Source organism: Bombina bombina, chromosome 3 (assembly GCF_027579735.1).
Source record: "Bombina bombina isolate aBomBom1 chromosome 3, aBomBom1.pri, whole genome shotgun sequence".
Lineage (NCBI taxonomy): Eukaryota > Metazoa > Chordata > Amphibia > Anura > Bombinatoridae > Bombina > Bombina bombina.
Window position 1 is genome coordinate 74841293 of NC_069501.1, and position 22949 is coordinate 74864241.

General features: G+C 38.6%; 1 protein-coding gene across 1 annotated transcript in view; it reads left to right on the forward strand.

The window, feature by feature from the left end:
• Positions 1–20418, forward strand: part of LOC128652886 (nectin-1) — a 478741-nt gene extending 458323 nt beyond the window's left edge. The window contains exon 7 of the mRNA XM_053705871.1: positions 20076–20418. Within this exon, the coding sequence (XP_053561846.1) occupies positions 20076–20148 (73 nt within the window). The 3' untranslated portion in view covers positions 20149–20418. The remainder of the gene's footprint in view (positions 1–20075) is intronic.
• Positions 20419–22949: the final 2531 nt, after the last annotated feature.

Genomic DNA, 22949 nt, shown 5'->3' on the forward strand with positions numbered 1-22949 from the left:
ACATGGTAAAGTGAGGTGTTAGTTTTAGTTTCTTCAATCAAGAAGTTTTTTATTTTAAATGGTACTGGTGCATACTATTTTCCTCAGGGGGATATGCAAGAAGATTTCTACCCTGAGGTTGATGATCTTAGCATTTGTAACTAAGATCCACGCTGGTTCCCACAAGACTTCTGAAGGTAACCATGAGACATTTTCAGTGTGGAGACCAGTTTCATGCTACAAACAGCATTAAGGTATGTGCAGCCTTTTTTTCTGAGGAGACTTGGTGTATCAGAACTGGCTGGCATTATTTCCCTATATGGGAATGGGGTAAGCAGTAAATCCTATTATAAGAGGGATATTACTAGAGTCCCTATATTATATTTTTCTTTAAGTTGATATTTGGGCATTATGTGACATGGGAGACAATGTAAAAAACGATGTGTTACGTTTTTTATTTTTGGCATTTCTGTGTATACTTTTACTGTGGTGCAAAACCGCACTTCCATGTGGTTTTGTTTGGGCCTACTCTGACTTTGACCTTAAGGGGCGGAGCTTAGTTTTGCGCGCTCAGATGCGCACTTCCTTCAAGCTAAGCAGCAGCATGCAGTAACTTGGAAGGCTCCTGGACTGTGTAGCTGGTCTGAAGAGTTGGAAACTTGTTTCGAAGTACCCTGGGGGTGTTTTTTCTGGATTTAGGCCTTATTATCAATCCGGTTTGCACAATAAAGGGTTAAATGTTTGTTTTTCTTGTGGGGCAAACTTAACTACACAAATTGAGTCTTATACCAAAAATTAAAAAACATTGGTGTATTTTAAAGCAGTTTTGCTTTAATAAAAGTGTATGCTTTTTTTCTCTTAAAGGCGCAGTACCGTTTTTTAAGATTGTTATTTTTTCACTAAATAAAGTGTTTTCAAGCTTGTTTGTAGTCATTATTAGCCTTTTCAACATGTCTGACATTGAGGAAAGTCAGTTTCAATATGTTTAGAAGCCATTGTGGAACCCCCACTTAGAATGTGTCCCTCATGCACTGAAAGGTCAATAAATTGCAAAGAACATATTTTAGCTACTAAAAGTATGTCGCAGGATGTTTCTCAGTCTTTGATACAGGCTAGAAAGCCTGTCACTAGAAAGATTTATCATAAGATATGGCGTAAATATCTTTATTGGTGTGAATCCAAGGGTTACTCATGGAAGTAAAGTTAGGTTTCCTAGGATTCTGTCTTTTCTCCAAGAGGGATTGGAGAAAGGGTTATCTGCGAGTTCCTTAGAGGGACAAATTTCAGCTTTGTCAGTTCTGTTTCACAGACGTTTGGCAAATATACGAGATGTTCGGTCTTTTTTTCAGGCTCTATCTAGAATTAAGCCTGTATTTAGACCTATTACTCCTCCCTGGAGTTTGAATTGAGTTCTTAGAGTTCTGCAAGAGGTTCCGTTTGAACCTATGCATTCCATAGATATTAAACTGTTATCTTGGAAAGTTCTGTTTTTGGTTGCTATTTCTTCTGCTTGAAGAGTTTCTGAGCTTTCAGCGTTACAGTGTGATTCGCCTTATCTAATTTTTCATTCTGAGAAGGTGGTTTTACGTACCAAACCTGGATTTCTTCCTAAGGTTGTTTCAAATAAGAATATTAATCAGGAAATCGTTGTTCCTTCCTTGTGTCCTAATCCTCCTTCTAAGAAAGAGCGTATGTTGCATAATTTGGACGTGGTCTGTGCCTTAAAGTTTTACTTACAGGCAACTTAGGATTTCCGTCAATCATCTTCATTATTCATTGTTCTGGAAAGCGTAGGGGTTAGAAAGCTACGGCTACTTCTCTTTTTTTTTGGCTGAGAAGTATCATCCGCCTGGCATATGAGACTGCTGGACAGCAGCCTTCTGAAAGAATTACGGATCATTCTACTAGGGCTGTGGCTTCCACATGGGCTTTTAAAAACGATGCATCTGTTGAACAGATTTGTAAGGCTGCGACTTGGTCGTCCCTTCACACTTTTTCCAAATTTTACAAATTTGATACTTTTGCTTCTTCTGAGGCTATCTTTGGGAGAAAGGTTCTTCAAGCAGTGGTGCCTTCCGTTCAGGTTCCTGTCTTGTCCCTCCCTTTCATCCGTGTCCTATTGCTTTGGTATTGGTTTCCCACAAGTAAGGATGAAATCCGTGGACTTGTCATATCTTTGTAAAAGAAAACTAAATTTATGCTTACGTGATAAATTACTTTCTTTTACGATATGACGAGTCCACGGCCCACTCTGTTATTTTAAGACAGGTTTATTTTATTTTTTGAAAACTTCAGTCACCTCTGCACCTTTTTAGCCTTTACTTTTCTATTCCTATAACCTTCGGCCGAATGACTGGAGGTGGAGGGGAAGGGAGGGGCTATATATACAGCTCTGCTGTGGTGCTCTTTGCCACTTCCTGTTAGCAGGAGGTTAATATTCCCACAAGTAAGGATGAAATCCGTGTACTCGTCATATCGTAAAATAAAGTAATTTATCAGGTAAGCATAAATTTAGTTTTTCCAGTGTTTTTTTCTTTGTTCATGTATGTCAACTGCAATGATTTATTGAACCTTTGTATTGCATTTTATGGTGTATGATTTTTCGCATTGTTATTCATGATTGTTTTATTATTATTTCTTCTGTTAAGTGTGATCAGTCCACGGGTCATCATTACTTCTGGGATATTAACTGCTCCCCTACAGGAAGTGCAAGAGGATTCACCCAGCAGAGTTGCTATATAGCTCCTCCCCTCTACGTCACCCCCAGTCATTCTCTTGCACCCAACGACTAGATAGGATGTGTGAGAGGACTATGGTGATATATTTAGTTTTTATATCTTCAATCAAAAGTTTGTTATTTTATAATAGCACTGGAGTGTGTTATTCCTTCTCTGGTAGAATTTGAAGAAGAATCTACCTGAGTTTTTTCTATGATTTTAGCCGGAGTAGTTAAGATCATATTGCTGTTTCTCGGCCATCTGAGGAGAGGTAAACTTCAGATCAGGGGACAGCAGGCAGATTAATCTGCAAAGAGGTATGTAGCAGTTTATTATTTTCTGACATGGAATTGATGAGAAAATCCTGCCATACCGTTATAATGTAAACTCAGCCTTGAATGCAGTAGATGTAGCTGATATCAGGCTGTCATGTATGTATATTTTACACTTCAGTTTTCTGGGGAATGGTACTTCCTGGTTTTTAGACTGTATACATAGACTTAACCTAATTTGCAGGGACTTGCAATAGGTTTTAAATGACAATTAATTATTGAGGTAAAACGTTTTTTTGCTGGCATGTAAAAACGTTTTTTTCTCTGAGGTACTGGGTGAAAAAATGTTTTGGGCACTATTTTTCCACTTGGCAATAGTTTTGATTTAAATTAGAGCAGTTCACTGATCCCTCTCACTGTTATGTGTGTGGGGGAGGGGCCGTTTTTGGAGCTTTTACTATGCATCAAAAAAACTCAGTCAGAGGTTCATTTTCTTCCTGCATGATCCGGTTCATCTCTACAGAGTTCAGGGATCTCCAAAGCCTTTTTTGAGGGAAGTAATCATTACAGCAGAGCTGTGCTGATTGTATTGACTGTGATAAAAAAAAAAAAAAAACGTTTATTTGTGTATTTTTTTCTGCTGCCTGGGTTAGTTATCATTGCTGAGGGGAACAATCCTTTGCTAAAACTGTATATTCTGACAAAGATTGATGCTATAACTTAATTATTTTAACTGTTATAATTTTTTTCTGTGCTTCTTAAAGGCACAGTTCGTTTTCATATTATTTGTAAATTACTTTGAAAAGTATTTCCAAGTTGCTGTTTATTTGCTAGTGTGTTAAACATGTCTGATTCAGAGGAATATCTCTGTGCTATATGTGTTAATGCCAAAGTGGAGCCCAATAGAAATTTATGTACTAAATGTATTGATGCTACTTTAAAAAACAGTCAATCTGTACAAATTGAACATATTTCACCAAACAACGAGGGGAGAGTTATGCCGACTAACTCGCCTCACGTGTCAGTACCTGCATCTCCCGCTCAGGAGGTGCGTGATATTGTAGCGCCGAGTACATCTGGGCGGCCATTACAAATCACATTACAAGATATGGCTACTGTTATGACTGAAGTTTTGGCTAAACTACCAGAACTAAGAGGTAAACGTGATCACTCTGGGGTGAGAACAGAGTGCGCTGATAATGTAAGGGCCATGTCTGATACTGCGTCACAGTTTGCAGAACGTGAAGACGGAGAGCTTCATTCTGTGGGTGACGGTTCTGATCCAAATAAACTGGACTCAGACATTTCAAATTTTAAATTTAAGCTTGAGAACCTCCGTGTGTTACTAGGGGAGGTATTAGCGGCTCTGAATGATTGTAACACAGTTGCAATCCCAGAAAAAATGTGTAGGTTGGATAAATATTTTGCGGTACCGACGAGTACTGACGTTTTTCCTATACCTAAGAGACTTACTGACATTGTTACTAAGGAGTGGGATAGACCCGGTGTGCCTTTCTCACCCCCTCCTATATTCAGAAAAATGTTTCCAATAGACGCCGCCACACGGGACTTATGGCAAATGGTCCCTAAGGTGGAGGGAGCAGTTTCTACTTTAGCTAAGCGTACCACTATCCCAGTGGAGGATAGCTGTGCTTTTTCAGATCCAATGGATAAAAAATGAGAGGGTTACCTTAAGAAAATGTTTGTTCAACAAGGGTTTATATTGCAACCTCTTGCATGTATTGCGCCTGTCACGGCTGCAGCAGCATTTTGGTTTGAGTCTCTGGAAGAGACACTTCAATCATCCACACTAGATGACATCACACACAAACTTAAATTCCTTAAGTTAGCTAATTCATTTATTTCAGATGTGGCTGAAATCCTGGTCAGCTGATGTTACGTCTAAATCTAAATTGCTTAATATTCCTTTCAAAGGGCAGACCTTATTCGGGCCCGGCTTGAAAGAGATTATTGCTGACATTACAGGAGGTAAAGGTCATGCCCTGCCTCAGGACAAGGCCAAAGCCAAGGCTAGACAGTCCAATTTTCGTTCCTTTCGTAATTTCAAAGCAGGAGCAGCATCAACTTCCTCTGCACCAAAACAGGAAGGAGCTGTTGCTCGCTACAGACAAGGCTGGAAACCTAACCAGTCCTGGAACAGGGGCAAACAGGCCAGAAAACCTGCTGCTGCCCCTAAGACAGCATGAATTGAGGGCCCCCGATCCGGGACCGGATCTAGTGGGGGGCAGACTTTCCCTCTTCGCCCAGGCTTGGGCAAGAGATGTTCAGGATCCCTGGGCGTTAGAGATCATATCTCAGGGATACCTTCTGGACTTCAAATCCTCTCCCCCAAGAGGGAGATTTCATCTGTCAAGGTTGTCAACAAACCTAACAAAGAAGGAAGCGTTTCTACGCTGCGTACAAGATCTTTTATTAATGGGAGTGATCCATCCAGTTCCGCGGTTGGAACAAGGACAAGGGTTTTACTCAAATCTGTTTGTAGTTCCCAAAAAAGAGGGAACCTTCAGGCCAATCTTGGATTTAAAGATCCTAAACAAATTCCTAAGAGTTCCATCGTTCAAGATGGAAACTATTCGAACAATTTTGCCCATGATCCAAGAGGGTCAGTACATGACCACAGTGGATTTAAAGGATGCTTACCTTCACATACCGATTCACAGAAGTCATTACCGGTATCTAAGGTTTGCCTTTTTAGACAGGCATTACCAGTTTGTAGCTCTTCCATTCGGACTGGCTACGGCTCCAAGAATCTTCACAAAGGTTCTGGGCACTCTTCTGGCGGTACTAAGACCGCAAGGAATTTCAGTAGCTCCGTACTTAGACGACATACTGATACAAGCTTCAAGCTTTCAAACTGCCAAGTCTCATACAGAGATAGTACTGGCATTTCTAAGGTCGCATGGATGGAAAGTGAACGAAGAGAAAAGTTCTCTCTTTCCACTCACAAGAGTTCCCTTCCTGGGGACTCTGATAGATTCTGTAGAAATGAAGATTTACCTGACAGAGGACAGGTTAACAAAACTTCAAAATGCATGCCGTGTCCTTCATTCCATTCAACACCCATCAGTAGCTCAATGCATGGAGGTAATCGGACTAATGGTAGCAGCAATGGACATAGTTCCTTTTGCACGCCTACATCTCAGACCACTGCAACTGTGCATGCTAAGTCAGTGGAATGGGGATTACTCAGATTTGTCCCCCACTCTAAATCTGAATCAAGAGACCAGAAATTCTCTTCTATGGTGGCTTTATCGGCCACATCTGTCCAGGGGAATGCCATTCAGCAGGCCAGACTGGTCAATTGTAACAACAGACGCCAGCCTACTAGGTTGGGGCGCTGTCTGGAATTCTCTGAAGGCTCAGGGACTATGGAATCAGGAGGAGAGTCTCCTTCCAATAAACATTCTGGAATTGAGAGCAGTCCTCAATGCTCTTCTGGCTTGGCCCCAGTTAACAACTCAGGGGTTCATCAGGTTCCAGTCGGACAACATCACGACTGTAGCTTATATCAACCATCAGGGAGGGACAAGAAGCTCCCTAGCAATGATGGAAGTATCGAAGATAATTCGCTGGGCAGAGTCTCACTCTTGCCACCTGTCTGCAATCCACATCCCGGGAGTGGAGAACTGGGAGGCGGATTTCTTAAGTCGTCAGACTTTTCATCCGGGGGAGTGGGAACTTCATCCAGAGGTCTTTGCCCAAATACTTTGACGTTGGGGCAAACCAGAGATAGATCTCATGGCGTCTCGACAGAACGCCAAGCTTCCGCGCTACGGGTCCAGATCCAGGGATCCGGGAGCGATCCTGATAGATGCCTTGACAGCACCATGGACCTTCAGGATGGCTTATGTGTTTCCACCTTTCCCGATGCTTCCTCGATTGATTGCCAGAATCAAACAGGAGAAAGCATCAGTGATTCTAATAGCGCCTGCATGGCCACGCAGGACTTGGTATGCAGATCTGGTGGACATGTCATTCTGTCCACCTTGGTCGTTACCTCTGAAACAGGACCTTCTGATTCAGGGTCCTTTCAAACATCAAAATCTAACTTCTCTGAAGCTGACTGCTTGGAAATTGAACGCTTGATCTTATCAAAGCGTGGTTTTTCTGAGTCAGTTATTGATACCTTAATACAGGCTAGGAAGCCTGTTACCAGAAAGATTTACCATAAAATATGGCGTAAATACCTATATTGGTGCGAATCCAAAGGTTACTCTTGGAGTAAGTTTAGGATTCCTAGGATATTGTCTTTTCTACAAGAAGGTTTAGAAAAGGGGTTATCCGCTAGTTCCTTAAAGGGACAGATCTCAGCTCTGTCCATTCTGTTACACAAGCGTCTGTCAGAAGTTCCAGACGTTCAGGCTTTTTGTCAGGCTTTGGCCAGGATTAAACCTGTGTTTAAAGCTGTGGCTCCACCATGGAGTTTAAACCTTGTTCTTAACGTTTTACAGGGCGTTCCGTTTGAACCCCTTCATTCCATTGATATAAAGTTGTTATCTTGGAAAGTTCTATTTTTAATGGCTATTTCCTCGGCTCGAAGAGTCTCTGAGTTATCAGCCTTACATTGTGATTCTCCTTATTTGATTTTTCACTCGGATAAGGTAGTTCTGCGTACTAAACCTGGGTTCTTACCTAAGGTAGTCACTAACAGGAATATCAATCAGGAGATTGTTGTTCCATTCTTGTGCCCAAATCCTTCTTCGAGGAAGGAACGTCTTTTGCACAATCTGGATGTAGTTCGTGCCCTTAAATTTTATTTACAGGCAACTAAAGATTTTCGACAAACGTCTTCCCTGTTTGTCGTTTACTCTGGTCAGAGGAGAGGTCAAAAGGCTTCTGCTACCTCTCTCTCTTTTTGGCTTCGTAGCATAATTCGTTTAGCTTATGAGACTGCTGGACAGCAGCCTCCTGAAAGAATTACAGCTCATTCCACTAGAGCTGTGGCTTCCACTTGGGCCTTTAAGAATGAGGCCTCTGTTGAACAGATTTGCAAGGCTGCAACTTGGTCTTCGCTTCATACTTTTTCCAAATTTTACAAATTTGACACTTTTGCTTCCTCGGAGGCTATTTTTGGGAGAAAGGTTCTTCAGGCAGTGGTTCCTTCTGTATAAAGAGCCTGCCTATCCCTCCCGTCATCCGTGTACTTTTGCTTTGGTATTGGTATCCCAGAAGTAATGATGACCCGTGGACTGATCACACTTAACAGAAGAAAACATAATTTATGCTTACCTGATAAATTCCTTTCTTCTGTAGTGTGATCAGTCCACGGCCCGCCCTGTTTTTTTTTAAGGCAGGTAAATATTTTTTAAATTATACTCCAGTCACCACTACACCCTTGGCTTCTCCTTTCTCGTTGGTCCTTGGTCGAATGACTGGAGGTGACGTAGAGGGGAGGAGCAATATAGCAACTCTGCTGGGTGAATCCTCTTGCACTTCCTGTAGGGGAGCAGTTAATATCCCAGAAGTAATGATGACCCGTGGACTGATCACACTACAGAAGAAAGGAATTTATCAGGTAAGCATAAATTATGTTTTTTGTTTTCCGCTCATGACACCTCTGTTACCAGTCCCTACCCATATATTCGAAAGATTGGAAATAATCAGTTGTTTTCACCTGTGCATTCCCTTTATTATTAGTTGTTTGTATTAATTTAACTGTATCTGTATATTTGGCTAATTTACAGTTTTCAGGTACTTAGGTTATGCACATTTGAAGCTTTGCATATTGCTTTTTTTCCTTTACAAATAGATCGTAGTACCAAAATATAATTTCTTTGTTAATTTGTTTTAATTTTGTATTTTGAGAGTGGTTATTAAACAATTAAAAAATCATTATAAATATGTTTATATACGACATCTAGCCGAGGGGGCTTGTCCCACAAGAATCGACATAATCATTACATTAAAAGCATACAGGAACACCTTGCATACCATACTCTCGTAGATACTTGGTAGACATTATACGGCTCCACAAACTCAAACCGCTCCAAGATCCTGTATAGGCTGAAGACGCCACCGGAAATGCAGGGGAAGGATGAGGGTGTGAAGCTCAGGGGGTGCACGCCGCAATTGCGGCCGGTTCCGCCGCAGAAAAACCAAAATTGAAAAGTTGAAAAACGGCTGCACACTGCAGGGTTGTCAAAGTTAAAAAATAACTTTTATTAATGCACTAGTAAAAACATGATACAAAGAGGCATCAGAGATGAACATCCTTACATGTTTCGTGCCTGCACTTGGCACTTAATCATAGGAATAGCATTCATGATACCTCCCCTACAATTTAAAGGGACAGTATCCAATCATAATCTAGATGTTATACAAATTTAATTAGGTATAAAAACATCTTCAATACACAAAGCATAAGCACATAATGCGAAAAAATGAGGGTTAACTAAAGAAAAGGGAAACTGATTTAAAGGGTGACGGAAAAAATGGAAAACACATTAAAGATATCATGAGTAAATTCACTGACATGATATCCCCTACAAGGGCAGGTCTTTTTTTAATGTGCAACATCGCCAAAGTTACTTTGATACAATCTTTAACACAGCAGAACATGCAAGTGGTGGTCCATATGATCTTAAGGGCCAGTTCATTCAACTGGAGAGATTGTTATTAACAGACTTAAGGCTGATGTGGGATGTAGTCTCATTTAATCACTATATCAAAGCCAAGAGAGTACCAAGGGGGTTAAGAATAAAAAAAATATCCCTCCTTTGATTTGGAAGATCCGGCCCTACAATCAGAGTGGAATGAAGCCTTAACAGATTGTTCCCTCATATTAATGAACATTGTCATGAAGAGCAAAACAAACAAAAGAGATAAGTTAAAATTGAAGATTGATAACATCAAATCTGATCTAAAATCATTTAAATCTGATACCAAATATGGAGAATTTAAAGCCAAACTTAAAAACAAGATACAAAAGACAGATGAAGATTTGGCACAAAGGAAGGGCAACAAGTTCAATAGAGATATGGAGTACTATATGAATAATAAAGTCTATAACTGGTCACGATTTCAGAATGGCGATGGTCCGTCCGGAGCAAGGGGAGGCAATAAGACCCAACAGATGTACAAGGAAGAAACTAAGGCCAACACTCCAAAACCGTTACTTAAACATAAATCTAAACGTAAAGTGGCCTTTTCCTCTACTGACACATCCAACCAGGACTCTTATGTATCAGATGGAAGCAGTGCCTCCATGCCATCCTCAGCCAAATCTCTAATGTGAACTCAGCTGACTTCAAATTTGGCGACTTCATAACCTTAAATGAATTAAAGCATTACGAGGACAGATATGGTCCCGCTGACTCTGAAGTACCGTTGTCACTTAGGAAGCCATCCGAGTTCTATCCGATCAATTTCAGGGGTCAGTCCATTAACATTTACCAAAAAAGAGTCCAAAAATAATTGTTGGACTTGGAAACTACAGTCAAGGGGAAGAACAATAATAAGAACTCCAATCTTACCAAGGCAGAATTTAAGGCCTTGCAGAAACTACAGTGCAATGACAAAATTGTCTTTAGGGCCTCGGACAAAGGAGGCAATGTGGTCCTTGATAAGGACTTCTACATAAATGAGGCCAATCGCCAACTGTCAGATAACAAAACTTATAGGAAATTGGATAGGAACCCTTCTCAGGCATTAAGTCCAAACTTCTAACTATCATTGAACAAGGTACAGCCTTAGGCATCTTTTCTGAGGATCAAGTTAAATCCATGATTCCATCATTTCCATTGGTACCTATATTCCATCATGTACCTAAAACTCATAAGAGCCTGACTTCCCCCCAGGCAGACCCATTATTTTTGGCATTGGCTCTATGTTTGAGCCACTGTCAGAATGGGTCGACTTGGTGTTTCAGCCCTTGGTAAAGAATCTTAATAGTTATTTAAGAGATTCTATACATAATTATTTACAGAATACAAAATGGAATGATAACTATAGGTGGGTAGTTGTGGATGCCACGGCTCTCTACTCTAGTATCCCGCATGCATTTGGATTAAGAGCTATTCAGTATTTTCTAGATACAGCAACTCAATACTCAGTTGAGTTTAAACTATTCGTTTGTGAAATTGTTGAATTTCTACTTAAACACAATTTTTTTTATGTTTAATAATGAATATTTCATAAAAGTCTGTGGCACGGCGATGGGGGCAAAATTTGCCCCCTCATTTGCCAATTTGTTTGTAGCTGGTGGGAGGATTTATATCTTTATACCACACTTAACCCCTTTGCCAGTCTAGATATAACTAGTTTCTTAGAGTATGTTAATACTAATGATCTTAACCTAAGGTTTACTGGGGAAATGCAACAACACACAGTTTGCTTTCTAGATCTAATGCGCGCTGGAAATTCTGATATCGGGATTATATTAACTGACACATATCGTAAACCCACGGCAGGAAAAACCATCCTGCATGCAAAGTCATGCCACCCACCTCACCTCATTCGTTCTATACCCAGGGCACAATATATACGCATGAGAAGGAACACAAATTCAGATGACAATTTCCTCTCACAGTCTAGGGAACTTACCAATAGACTAAAACAAAGAGTTTATTCGGACAGTAATCTGACAGTAACCTGAACAATGCATTTGAAAGTATTAAATATAAGACACAATTAGACATCATCAACAATGAGAAAGATGAAGAGGACTTTTCTAAGGATTTGGTAGTTTTCACTACAGAGTACTCGAGACAATTTAAAGATATTTGTGCTATATTAAAGAAGCACCTTCATATCTTGAGGGAGGATGAATTCTTAGGTGACATTTATTTAAAAAATTTGTCTCAAAGAGACCACCCACCTTAGCATCTAGACTAGCCCCTAGCATGATTAACAAAAACTGCGCCATGGGCTGCGATTGGATTAAGAAAAAGGGCACACACAAATATGGTGCCAGATCATGCATAACCTGTGGAGTTATCAGCCAAAGTGACACTTTCTCAAGCTTTGTAACCCAAGAAAGGTTTAATATTGAATTTTATTCTAACTGTAGAACTGAATTCATTGTGTACCTATTGGAATGCTATTTTTGTTCCTTTCAATATGTTGGTCAAATGACCAGGGAACTCAGATCGTGTGTTAGAGAACACATCAGTGACACAAAGAACTACAACAAGTGACGCAAAGAACTACAACAAGGACTTTTTAACTAGTACATATGACTTACCAAGCCCATTTGACAGTCAAGGTAATAGACAGGATTCACTCTCCCATAAGAGGTGGAAATAAACTCAAAATGTTGCTAAAACGATAGTTATATTGGATCTATAAATTAAAAACTATCACCCCTTTGGGTTTAAATGAGTGGGACATGTCATACTTTGTTGACTAACCATATTGTTGCTATTTTACTGTTACATCATTTATTTATGTACATCAGAGTTTATTACTTAGAGGTGCAGTTGTATGTTTTGTTAGTTTGATGGATATCGGCCACTTTGTAGGACCACCAAGGTATACCCCTAGTGGTTAATGGTACCTTGATTAGACTACATGTATTATGAATAATATATAAACAAACAACGTTATGAACTTATCGCTGAGTGCATAACCCAGTGATTCATAAGCCTGTTTCACATGTTTGTTTTGATTACTGCCTGCTAGCAACACAGCAGGGTCATTATGGCATATTCTGACACTTAGAGGTAACCTGTAGTCTAAACAAACTTTGGAATCACCCTATGCCCAAAGTAGCCAATATACAAGTATACTAAGCTTAGATTGGCTTCAATATGTGTTTTTCTTCTCTAGAGATCACAGTTTCAGGGCATTTTGGTTATTTTTTATATACTTTCACGTATTTTTGCACATTCAATACCCCCAGACGGGTCATTATTCAGACTCATTTGAGTTATAGCACTTCAAAAGACACATATATATAAAAAATCATTAGGTTCAGAGCTCTATGGAGTGACACATAATAATTAGATTTTATGGGGCATCCAAGTTACTACACTTTGAATTTATTTTAGACAACACTCGCATCGTTGATGCCTACCTCCGTGTTCTCATACCCTTATGTGTCATGTGACCGCCACCGGAAGTTACATCACTTCCGGTTCCGGTCATTCCTGCGTTGCTCGTGTTACAATGTCAAGCATGTTGTGAAGTGTTAATTTGATATATCATAGCCTGAACAAGTACCTTCCTTATATTACAATCATACAAACAGGGTGTTAACTGCAACCATAGTGATAAAACAAAAAGCCAATTACATGTCACATGACACGTAAGCGTATGCGAACACGGAGGTAGCCATCTGGTCTATTACGAGGATCATGACCCTATTTACACATAGTTTAGATCACAGTAAGGCACCACATTTGACTAACAGATTAATTAGAAGTAAGGCACAAAGAATTTTAGTCACGGTATACCAAAGTGGTTGTGTAACTTCCGGGTGTGGATAAACACACATCGTCATGATGTACACTATGGTTTACGATGTTTATATGTGATGAGATTGTTAAAATATGTTAAAGATACAATGAAGAGACACAGAATGTACACATAGGGTCATGCATGTTAAACTGGAAGTAGTGTGTTTTTGGCGCTCTTTCTGAACAGGAAGTGGGAGGTGTGTTTGTATTTGTTTGCTTTTTTAAGGTGCATTGTGCTTGTTCTGAGGAAGGGGAGGTTTACTCCCCGAAACGTCAATACATTTTGACCCCTGTTTTTGAATAATCCTGTCTGGTTCCTGTTTTATTGAAGATTGTTTACTACACAGAACCTTCAGGTGGTTGGCTCATGGAGGGCGGATTCACATTGTGAGTTATGTATACATATATATATATATGTGTGTGTGTATATTCAATTTTGTGAAGTAGGGAAGTTTAATTTCTGAATTTCTATGCATTTTAACATTTAAAAGACCATAAACGGTTTCTTTCATAAGGTGGTGAGTGTCCACGAGGAGGCAAAAAATACCCAACATACCGAGGGCCTTTAATCCCTCCCACTAGGCCGGTGAGGTAGCTCAGTTGGTAAATGCCCTGACTTCAAAAAAGCCTGTTTAAAAGATCCAAGGTCACAGGTTCAAATCCCAGCAGGGCGGACTCAGCCCTTCATCCTTCCAAGGTCGATAAAATGAGTACCATTAAATAGGGTAATAATAACAACTATTACTATTCAGCTGCCGATTTGGTTAATTTCGAGAGCTTTGTGTCCCACTTTAATTTAGCTCTATTTTAATTATGTTAAAGTTAGGTGGTGTTAGGGTTAGGTTTAGGGGTTAATATATTTTAATTTAGGTTGTTGCGATGTGGGGGGCTGGCGGTTTAGGGGTAATAGGTTTATTTAGTGGTAGTGATGTGGGAGGCCAGAGGTTAGGGGTTAATAAATTTATTTAGTGGCTGCCATGTCGGGGATCGGGGGAATAGGGGTTAATAGATTTATTATAGTGTGGGCGATGTTGGGGTGCAGGGGAATAGGGGTTAATAACTTTAGTATAGTGGCGGCGATATTGGGAGCGGCAGATTAGGGGTTAATAAGTTTATGTAGGTGTCGGCGATGTTGGGGGCAGCAGATTAGGGGTGTTTAGACCTGGGGTTTATGTTAGGGTGTTAGGTTTAAACGTGACTTTTTTTCCCCCATAGACATCAATGGGGCTGCGTTACGGAGCTTTTCATTCCGCGATCGCAGGTGTTAGGTTTTTATTCTAACCCGTTCTCTCCATTGATGTCTATGGGGAAAGCGTGCACGAGCACGTCAAAACAGCGCTTGTATTTTGTGCGGTATGGAGCTCATCACAACCATATCGTACGCACAAGCCAGCTGTTTGAAAACTTGTAATGGCAGCGCTATGGAGGGTGAAATAACGTAACTTTTGTTGCGTTTGTTTTGCACCCTGTTGCGCCTATAACTTGTAATCTACTTGAATGTTTTTTAAAGTTAGTGTGAAGACTTTACCAAAATCTTCTGCCTGTAAAAATATGTATGAACAGCGAAAAAAATCTATAATTAACAAGTTTATAGCTAAGATACTCAACAAGTACTAAAATATATCGTTTAAATTGTTAATTAGATTAATAGTTAAACATAGAAATGTTATGTTTGTTACATATTTTGGGTTCTATCTTCACACCATTACCATTTAAATAGCTTAGTTAGATTTTAAACCACAGTGTAAGCTTTTTAGTGATCTGTTTTTGTAATCCATTACAACGTACTTTTCTGGTTCTTAGATTAAAGGGACATGAAACCCAATTTTTTTTTTCTTTAATAATTTAGAAAGAGCATGCCATTTTAAACAACTTTCCAATTTACTTCTATTGTCTAATTTGGTTTATTCTCTTGATATTCTTTATTTAAAAGCATATCTAGATAGCACAGTAGCTGCTGATTGGTGGCTGCACATAGATGCCTTGTGTGATTTGCTCACCCATGTGCATTGTTATTTCTTCCACAAAGGATATCTAAATAATGAAGCAAATTAGATAATATATGTAAATTGAAATGTTTAAAAAATTGTATTCTCTATCTGAATCATGAAAGAAAAAATGTCCCTTTAATTTGGTGGCTTGTAGTGGTTGTTATGGTAACACTACCAGCTAATGATGATGTTCCTCTGTAACATTGGAAATATAGAATCAACAAATATGTTTTCTTCTTCTGATGAAGTGGTGGAGCCCCCGAAAAATGTCAGTTTGCAAATGATTATCAAGATGTGCACCTAATTGATTTTTCTGTCACTTTAGACTTGTTAGGTCAACTATTCGTTCTGTGAAAGTATATTAATTGCACACATTGTTACATTATGAGTAATTGCTAAATGCCATCAAACTGTATATGTCAGCTATAAAATCATATAGAGAGATTAGAGTCATGGTAAATACTAGCGTTTGTGAAACACTAGGCTTTACCAGTGCTATAAATAAAGGGGACTTTCAGTCCTGAAGTATAAAAAGATATCACGCTGAAAGTACCTTTGTTTGCCTGCAGTTTATGCCAAGCTGAGCGCCTCTGGTCGCCCATGACAAAACACTTTTTTTTTCAAAGTGGCGACATGCTAGCTGTTCGGCATTATAAAGTTACTTTTAGCATAAAGTTTTTTTACACTTCATGACTGAAAGTCCCCTTTATATCACTGCTGAGTCCTAACATTTCATAAATGCTGGGATTTACCATAACTTTAACCTATTTTCCCTACAGTAAGCTGACCAGTCTACCCCAACACCACCTCATTTCATAGGGACATGAAACCCACAGTTTTTTTTCATGACTCAGAGGGGCCAATTTATCACGGGCCCAAATGGTCCCTTATTGGAAACAGCAGTTATGACGCAGCGGTCTTAAGACTGCTGCTCCTTAACTGTTCCGCTTGCTCTGAGCGGTTTACAGCAATCAACCCGATCCTATACGATCGGGTTGAGTGCCACCCCCCAAATTTGCAGGGGGCGGCATTGCACAAGCAGTTCACCAGAACTGAAAGAAAAAATTTAAGTTTTTGGTCACTTTAAATTGAATGTCAAGTTTAATGAATCAGTGCCTGGTTTTTAAAAACCCTATTAAAACAGGGGCATTTTCATTCATCAAACAATGGCAGAACCATAATTAATAATATTAACTGGCTTCCCTCCTAAAATCTGCCCCAAACACTCATAAATAGTAAGTGTGGAATATTAAAGTGAGTATAAACTTTAATGAATTAAAGCCCAGTATCAAAAATAATCTTAAAAACAGGGGCACTTTAATTAATTTAAGTTTACAAAGACTCTTAGAATATGGATGACAGCTCCGGCTTCTTCCAATCATTGCGTGCCCCACGAACTGGACGCCAAAGGGGGCACGCTACGATTGGTGGAAAACGGATTCGTCATTTATCTGCTAAAGAAAGCAGGATGTTAAGTATTTTAAAAATAAGCGTCTTTGTAAAACTTTAATGAATTTTAGTGCCTTTGTTTTTTAGATTAATATTTTATACTGGGCTTTAATTCATTAAAGTTTACAATCGCTTTAAATTACTTATAGAAACAAAATTATATAGGGTCTTTGTAATAACCAATCACGTTTTAGTTAGAATCCAGCATTATCCATTTTGGGAACTATGTAGCTTTAAAGGGACAGTAAACACACTGTAATTACAAGACATTTGTGTTGCCTTGCTAACATGTCAACCAAATCTAATCATTTTTTAAACAAATTAACATCTTGTTTTTCAATAATCAAATTCCTCCCACTATTTGCATTATTTGTAGGAGCCAATTTGGTCTTGATAATACAGACAACAAAGCTTGCCAACGTCAAAGTGTTTATTTTTGCAGTTGTTGCAAATTAGGAAAATATATGTAGCATGGTTAGCAAAAAAAAATAGAGCAAAAAAAGTGGGGGGAAAACTAAGTGCCCTAACCCGACATGAATATATATATATATATGTATATATATATTAATGTATTTATATGTGTATATATATATGTATTTACGTACCTACACATATAGACATATATATTTGCATTAAAGCCTTTTGCCATTAAGTAGATGAAAACATGTATTATTAATTATATTTATGCATTATTCCTATTTAATAAAGGTTTTAACTATGTATTTACTGTAAACGTTTGACATTCCAATGTTCTGCACATAGCAGAATATGTTCTATGTATTTATAAATAGATATTCCTATATATATATATGTATATATCTATACCTATATCTAATCATCTAGATATACAGGTATAAATATATATTTGTTTTTAAAATCATCAGATATATGTAGATATATTTATTTATGAATAATTAGAACATATTCCATAATGTAAAGAACATTGGAATATGAAATATTCATATTTTAATGTTGGGTTTGCTCTAGAGTGGGGTGTTAGGTTTTTTTTTCAACTTTCTTTGCTCCATTGACTTCTATGAGGGAATACGAAAACGCGATCGTGATTTTCAAATTTCGACTTTAAGCACGATTTGGGTTACCGCTGGAGAAAAAAAAGTTTTACCAGTAAAGTAATACCAGTGCAACCCGACTAGCGCAAAGATGAAAATCCTAGCAGAGTTTTCGCTATAGCAAAAACGCTAAATACCACTCCACTTGTAATCTAGTCCTAGTGTTTTAATGTCCCTTTAAAAGCCTATGTTTATGATGACCAGAATGAGATAAAATATAAGGTGTTGGGATAAGACTGAGGACACCGGGAAGAATCTAACAGAAGCACAGGAGGATGTGATAAAACAGAGAGATCCTGGGATATCAGATGAATGTTCTATTAATCTATATGCACTGATGTTAGAGCTATAAATGTTTTAATGTTTGGATTTGATGTTAGGAATTGTATATAGTTATGTCAATGTGTTTTATGTAATGTAAAAAAACATTTTTTATATTGTGTGATTTATGATTTTGAGTGCTGTAACTAATAAAGTTATTGAATTGATATGACTTTCTCATGACCAAATCAATTCAAGTTCATGAATTCCTTTTTTCCCCTGCAACGTGAATAGCTTTCAAGGTGGGTAGTTTTCAGAAATGAATGTACTATTTTCTACATTTACTAATAAGAATACTCTCTATGTATTGCACAAGGGATTCTCACTCTTTTATAACTTTTAATGTGTGTCACACTTTATGTCAAGTAAAAATAATTAAAACCATGATTTGTTTTTAAGACACTATTTAATACTTATTTAAATTAGCAGTCTTCAGTTGTCGCTTTCTACATTACTGAAATTCAACATTCAATTTTCATGCTCAGATTTTCTCATGATTTGCTCATGATATTAAATGTATTCACTATTAAACAGTAGAAATTGGAATTTCAATGGCACAAACATTTTTCTTGAAGCTGCTATTTATGTTTAATCATATGTAAGAGAACATGGAATTAATGCTGATTATTTATGCACTCAAATGTCCAAATTTGATGCTTAGGGCCCTGATGTATTAACTGGCGTGCGGACAAGCTTCTCAACTTGAGACGTTGTCCGCACGCCTTAGCTGCATACGGGCAGTGGGTCTGTTCATCCGCTGGCCCGTATGCATCATTACACACTCCAATGAGTGCGTAATGCCTGCCCCTTCACTCGCACGACTGTCAATCACCCGAGCTCTCGGTGATTTCTCTTTGCCACCTCAGAGGTGGAGAAGAGTGTAAGAAGCAGTGGTCTAATGAACGCATGTGCGAACCTGCCCTGCAAAGAACAAGTTGCTTAAAGGGGCAGTCTAGTCAAAAATAAACTTTCATGGTTCAGATAGGGCATGTAATTTTAAACAACTTTCCAGTGTACCTTTATCCTCAATTTTGCTTTGTTCTCTTGATATTCGTAGTTAAATGCCAAACCTAGGAGGTTCGTATGCTAATGTCTTAGCCATCTATTATCTTAATGCATTTAAAAATTTCTTCACAACTAGAGGACATTAATTCATGTGTGCCATATAAATAACATTGTGCTCACGCCCGTGGAGTTAACTAGCAGTCAGCACTTATTGGCTAAAATGCAAGTCTGCCAAAAGAACTAAAATAAGGGGACAGTCTGCAGAGGCTTAGATACAAGCCAATCACAGAGATAAAAAGTATATTGATATAACCACCGTGTTGGTTGTGCAAAGCTGGGGAATGGGTAATAAAGGGATTGTCTCTCTTTTTAAACCATAAACATTCTGGTGTAGACTGTCCCTTTAAAATTGCATGCTCTATCTGAATCATGAATGAAAAACAATGGGTTTAATATAACTTTAAGTATGCCTGTGATCAAACCCTCTTTGCTGAACAAGCAGTGTAGTGTGTTAAGGATCTTACCTTAATCTGCCTGTAGCTGATGGCAATTCAGGTTTGTACATGTACCACAGGTTCAGAAACAAGGCTGTAGAAGATTCACAGCATGTAATCAATTATACTGAATGCAATGCAGTCTCATTGGTTATAAATATGCCTATTGGTAAATTGCAGTGCGTTTGAACATTGTCACTCTGCAGCTACTGCCAACTTCCTGTCTCTCAGGGATGATGTAAATGCCAGTTTACTATATAACCATCACCTAGTCCACTCTGTCTCCACCCTTGCATGAGTCCAGGCCTACCAAGTGCACACTTATATTTTGTTTCCTTTCTCCGTGTATGACCCTGGCTTAGGCTAACTGGTTTCCTGGTTCCTGACTCCAGCTATTGTTCCTGCTCTCTGTGTTTCCTGACCCGACTCGGCTGATTATCCGCTTTGACATCTGACCTCTGGCTGGGTACAGATTACGTTTATGTTTATAATTTTGTTTGTTATTGTTTATTGTTATTTTCAAAAAACTCTATTTTTTAACAAGCACTTTCTTTTTCCGTATGGTTTCTTGGTTCCCTGACATAAAGCCTCACTCAGGGTTTGAGTTATTTGGCTTAACTTACATTGCTCCAAACGTTTATTACTTTCATTGTTGTTGCTTGGGCTCCATTTTATATTTATAAATAAAACTTGTGTATACGTTTATTTCTTCTTTTTTTTTTTTTTTTTTTTTTTTAAACATAGGATGTATTGATGTACAGAAACTTAATTTGTTTTAGTATAATCATCTCCAATATTTACCTTTGCACTAGACATGTCCACACTCGAAAAAATTCCTTTCACGTGAATCATTTGTTAAAACAAAAAAAGTCTGGTAAAGATATTTAATTATCACATTTATTATTTTGCAATAAAGTTAATTGGCTGAGATCACAAGCTAAAACAGTACTTACATGCATTTAAGTGAAAAGACTGTCGGCTAGATTTAGAGTTTGGCTTTAGCCGTCAAAAGCAGCGTTAAGGGGTCCTAACGCTGCTTTTTACCGCCCGCTGGTATTTAGAGTTAGCCAGGAAAGGGTCCACCCCTCACTTTCATTCCGCGATTCCAGGCTACCGCAGATCCCCTTACGTCAATTGCGTATCCTATCTTTTCAATGGGATTTGCCTAACGCTGGTATTTGGAGTCTTAGAACAAGTGAGCGGTAGACCCTCTACCGACAAGACTCCTACCGACAAAAAAAGTCAGTAGTTAAGAGCTTTATGGGCTAACACGGGAATATAAAGCTCTTAACTACTGTGCTACAAAGTACACTAACACCCATAAACTACCTATGTACCTATTGGCTGATCGGAACAGCCAATAAAATGCAAGCTCAATCTGATTGGATCAGCCAATCGGATTGAACTTCAATCTGATTGGCTGATTGAATCAGCCAATCAGATTTTTCCTACCTTAATTCCGATCGGCTGATAGAATCCTATCAGCCAATCGGAATTCGAGGGATGCCATCTTGGATGACGTCGCTTAAAGGAACCTTCATTCGTCGTTAGTCCGTCGGGGAAGGAGGATGTTCCGCGTCGGCGGGATGAAGATGGATCCGGAAGACAGAAGATAGAAGATGCCGCTTGGAAGAAGACATCGCCCGGATGCAGGACCTCTTCTTTGCCGCTTGGATCAAGACTTCGCCCGGATGGAGGACCACATCGCCCGGATTGGATGAAGACTTCGGCTCGGCTGACTGAAGACGACTCAAGGTAGGGAGATCTTCAGGGGGTTAGTGATAGGTTTTTTTAAGGGGGGTTTGGGTGGGATAGAATAGGGGTATGTGGGTGGTGGGTTGTAATGTTGGGGGGGTATTGTATTTTCTGTAACAGGTAAAAGAGCTGATTACTTTGGGGCAATGCCCCGCAAAAAGCCCTTTTAAGGGCTGGTAAAAGAGCTGATTACTTTTGTAATTTAGAATAGGGTAGGGAATTTTATTGAAAGAAGAAATGACCGCAACCGGAACAAGCAGTGTTGGCGCCGGAAGTCCAAAACACAGAGTGGACTCAACCTGACAAGCTGGTGTGCCGTAGCCAATTGCGGCGGATCAAAACCGCAAAACAATACAGAGAGGAAGAATGAGGCAGGCACAACTTGAAAAGCCGCTTTAGATTCAAAACAGAAGGTGCTTTATTCGTATTCCATATAAAAGTTATACATGCAGACAGGCTAGGTGGACAAAAAGGTCTAACATGTTTCGCACCACCAGGGGTGCTTACTCATAGACTAATGTCTGTGTTTAAACTCCAACCCTTTATAGGGCAGGAAGCAGTCAAAATTAACCACTTCACGCCCCCAAAGGGAAAAAAAATGAATAAAAACAACTACAACCCAGTGTGACACTGAAATTAATTTGCCATAATGCAAAAAAGTAGTATACTTAGATTAACTCTTCATTGTAATGAAGCATAAGAGAACTGTATAGAAACCTGTTGACAACATAGATAATGAAAATATATATTATTATTAATTATTCAACTACATATTGATACTAAAAAAGTGAATAAAGACATGATATACATTTTAAATTTGATCAGATATCCAAAATAGTTCAAATAAGTATTATATGTATATGATTATGATAATTTTATATACATTACCTATATGTATCAATTATCAATAAAATAATTTATATCGCATTCACGATTCATTCCATATGGTGAGCGAGTACACAATTTTAGAATCCAATAAAGTTCCTTTCTTTCCAAAATCTTATCCCTGTTACCACCCCGCAGGGGTGTTTTAGCTATGTCTATAACTTGAAATGAGAGATTTGCTAGATTTGTGAAATGAAAATTATTGAAATGGTCTGCAACTGCAGAATCCTGACTGTAATTTTTAATGTCTCTAACATGCTCATTATATCGTGTTCTTACTGCTCTTGTTGTTTTACCTACATACTGCAAAAAACAAATTTTGCAGGTCAGCAGGTACACAACAAATGTAAAGCCACAGTTGGCATAAAAGTCAATTGGATAAACTTTATTATTGAATTTGCAGACAAAATGATCATCCTGTAATATATTGGGACAGGCTAAACAATTTCTTATTCCACATTTAAAGTTTCCTTTTTTATTTAGCCAAGTACCTGCATGGTGGGAATGCACTGTATCTGATTTCACCAAACTTGGAGACAACATTTGTGCTAAAGTTTTAGATTTTCTAGATACAAATTTACAATTTTTAATGAATG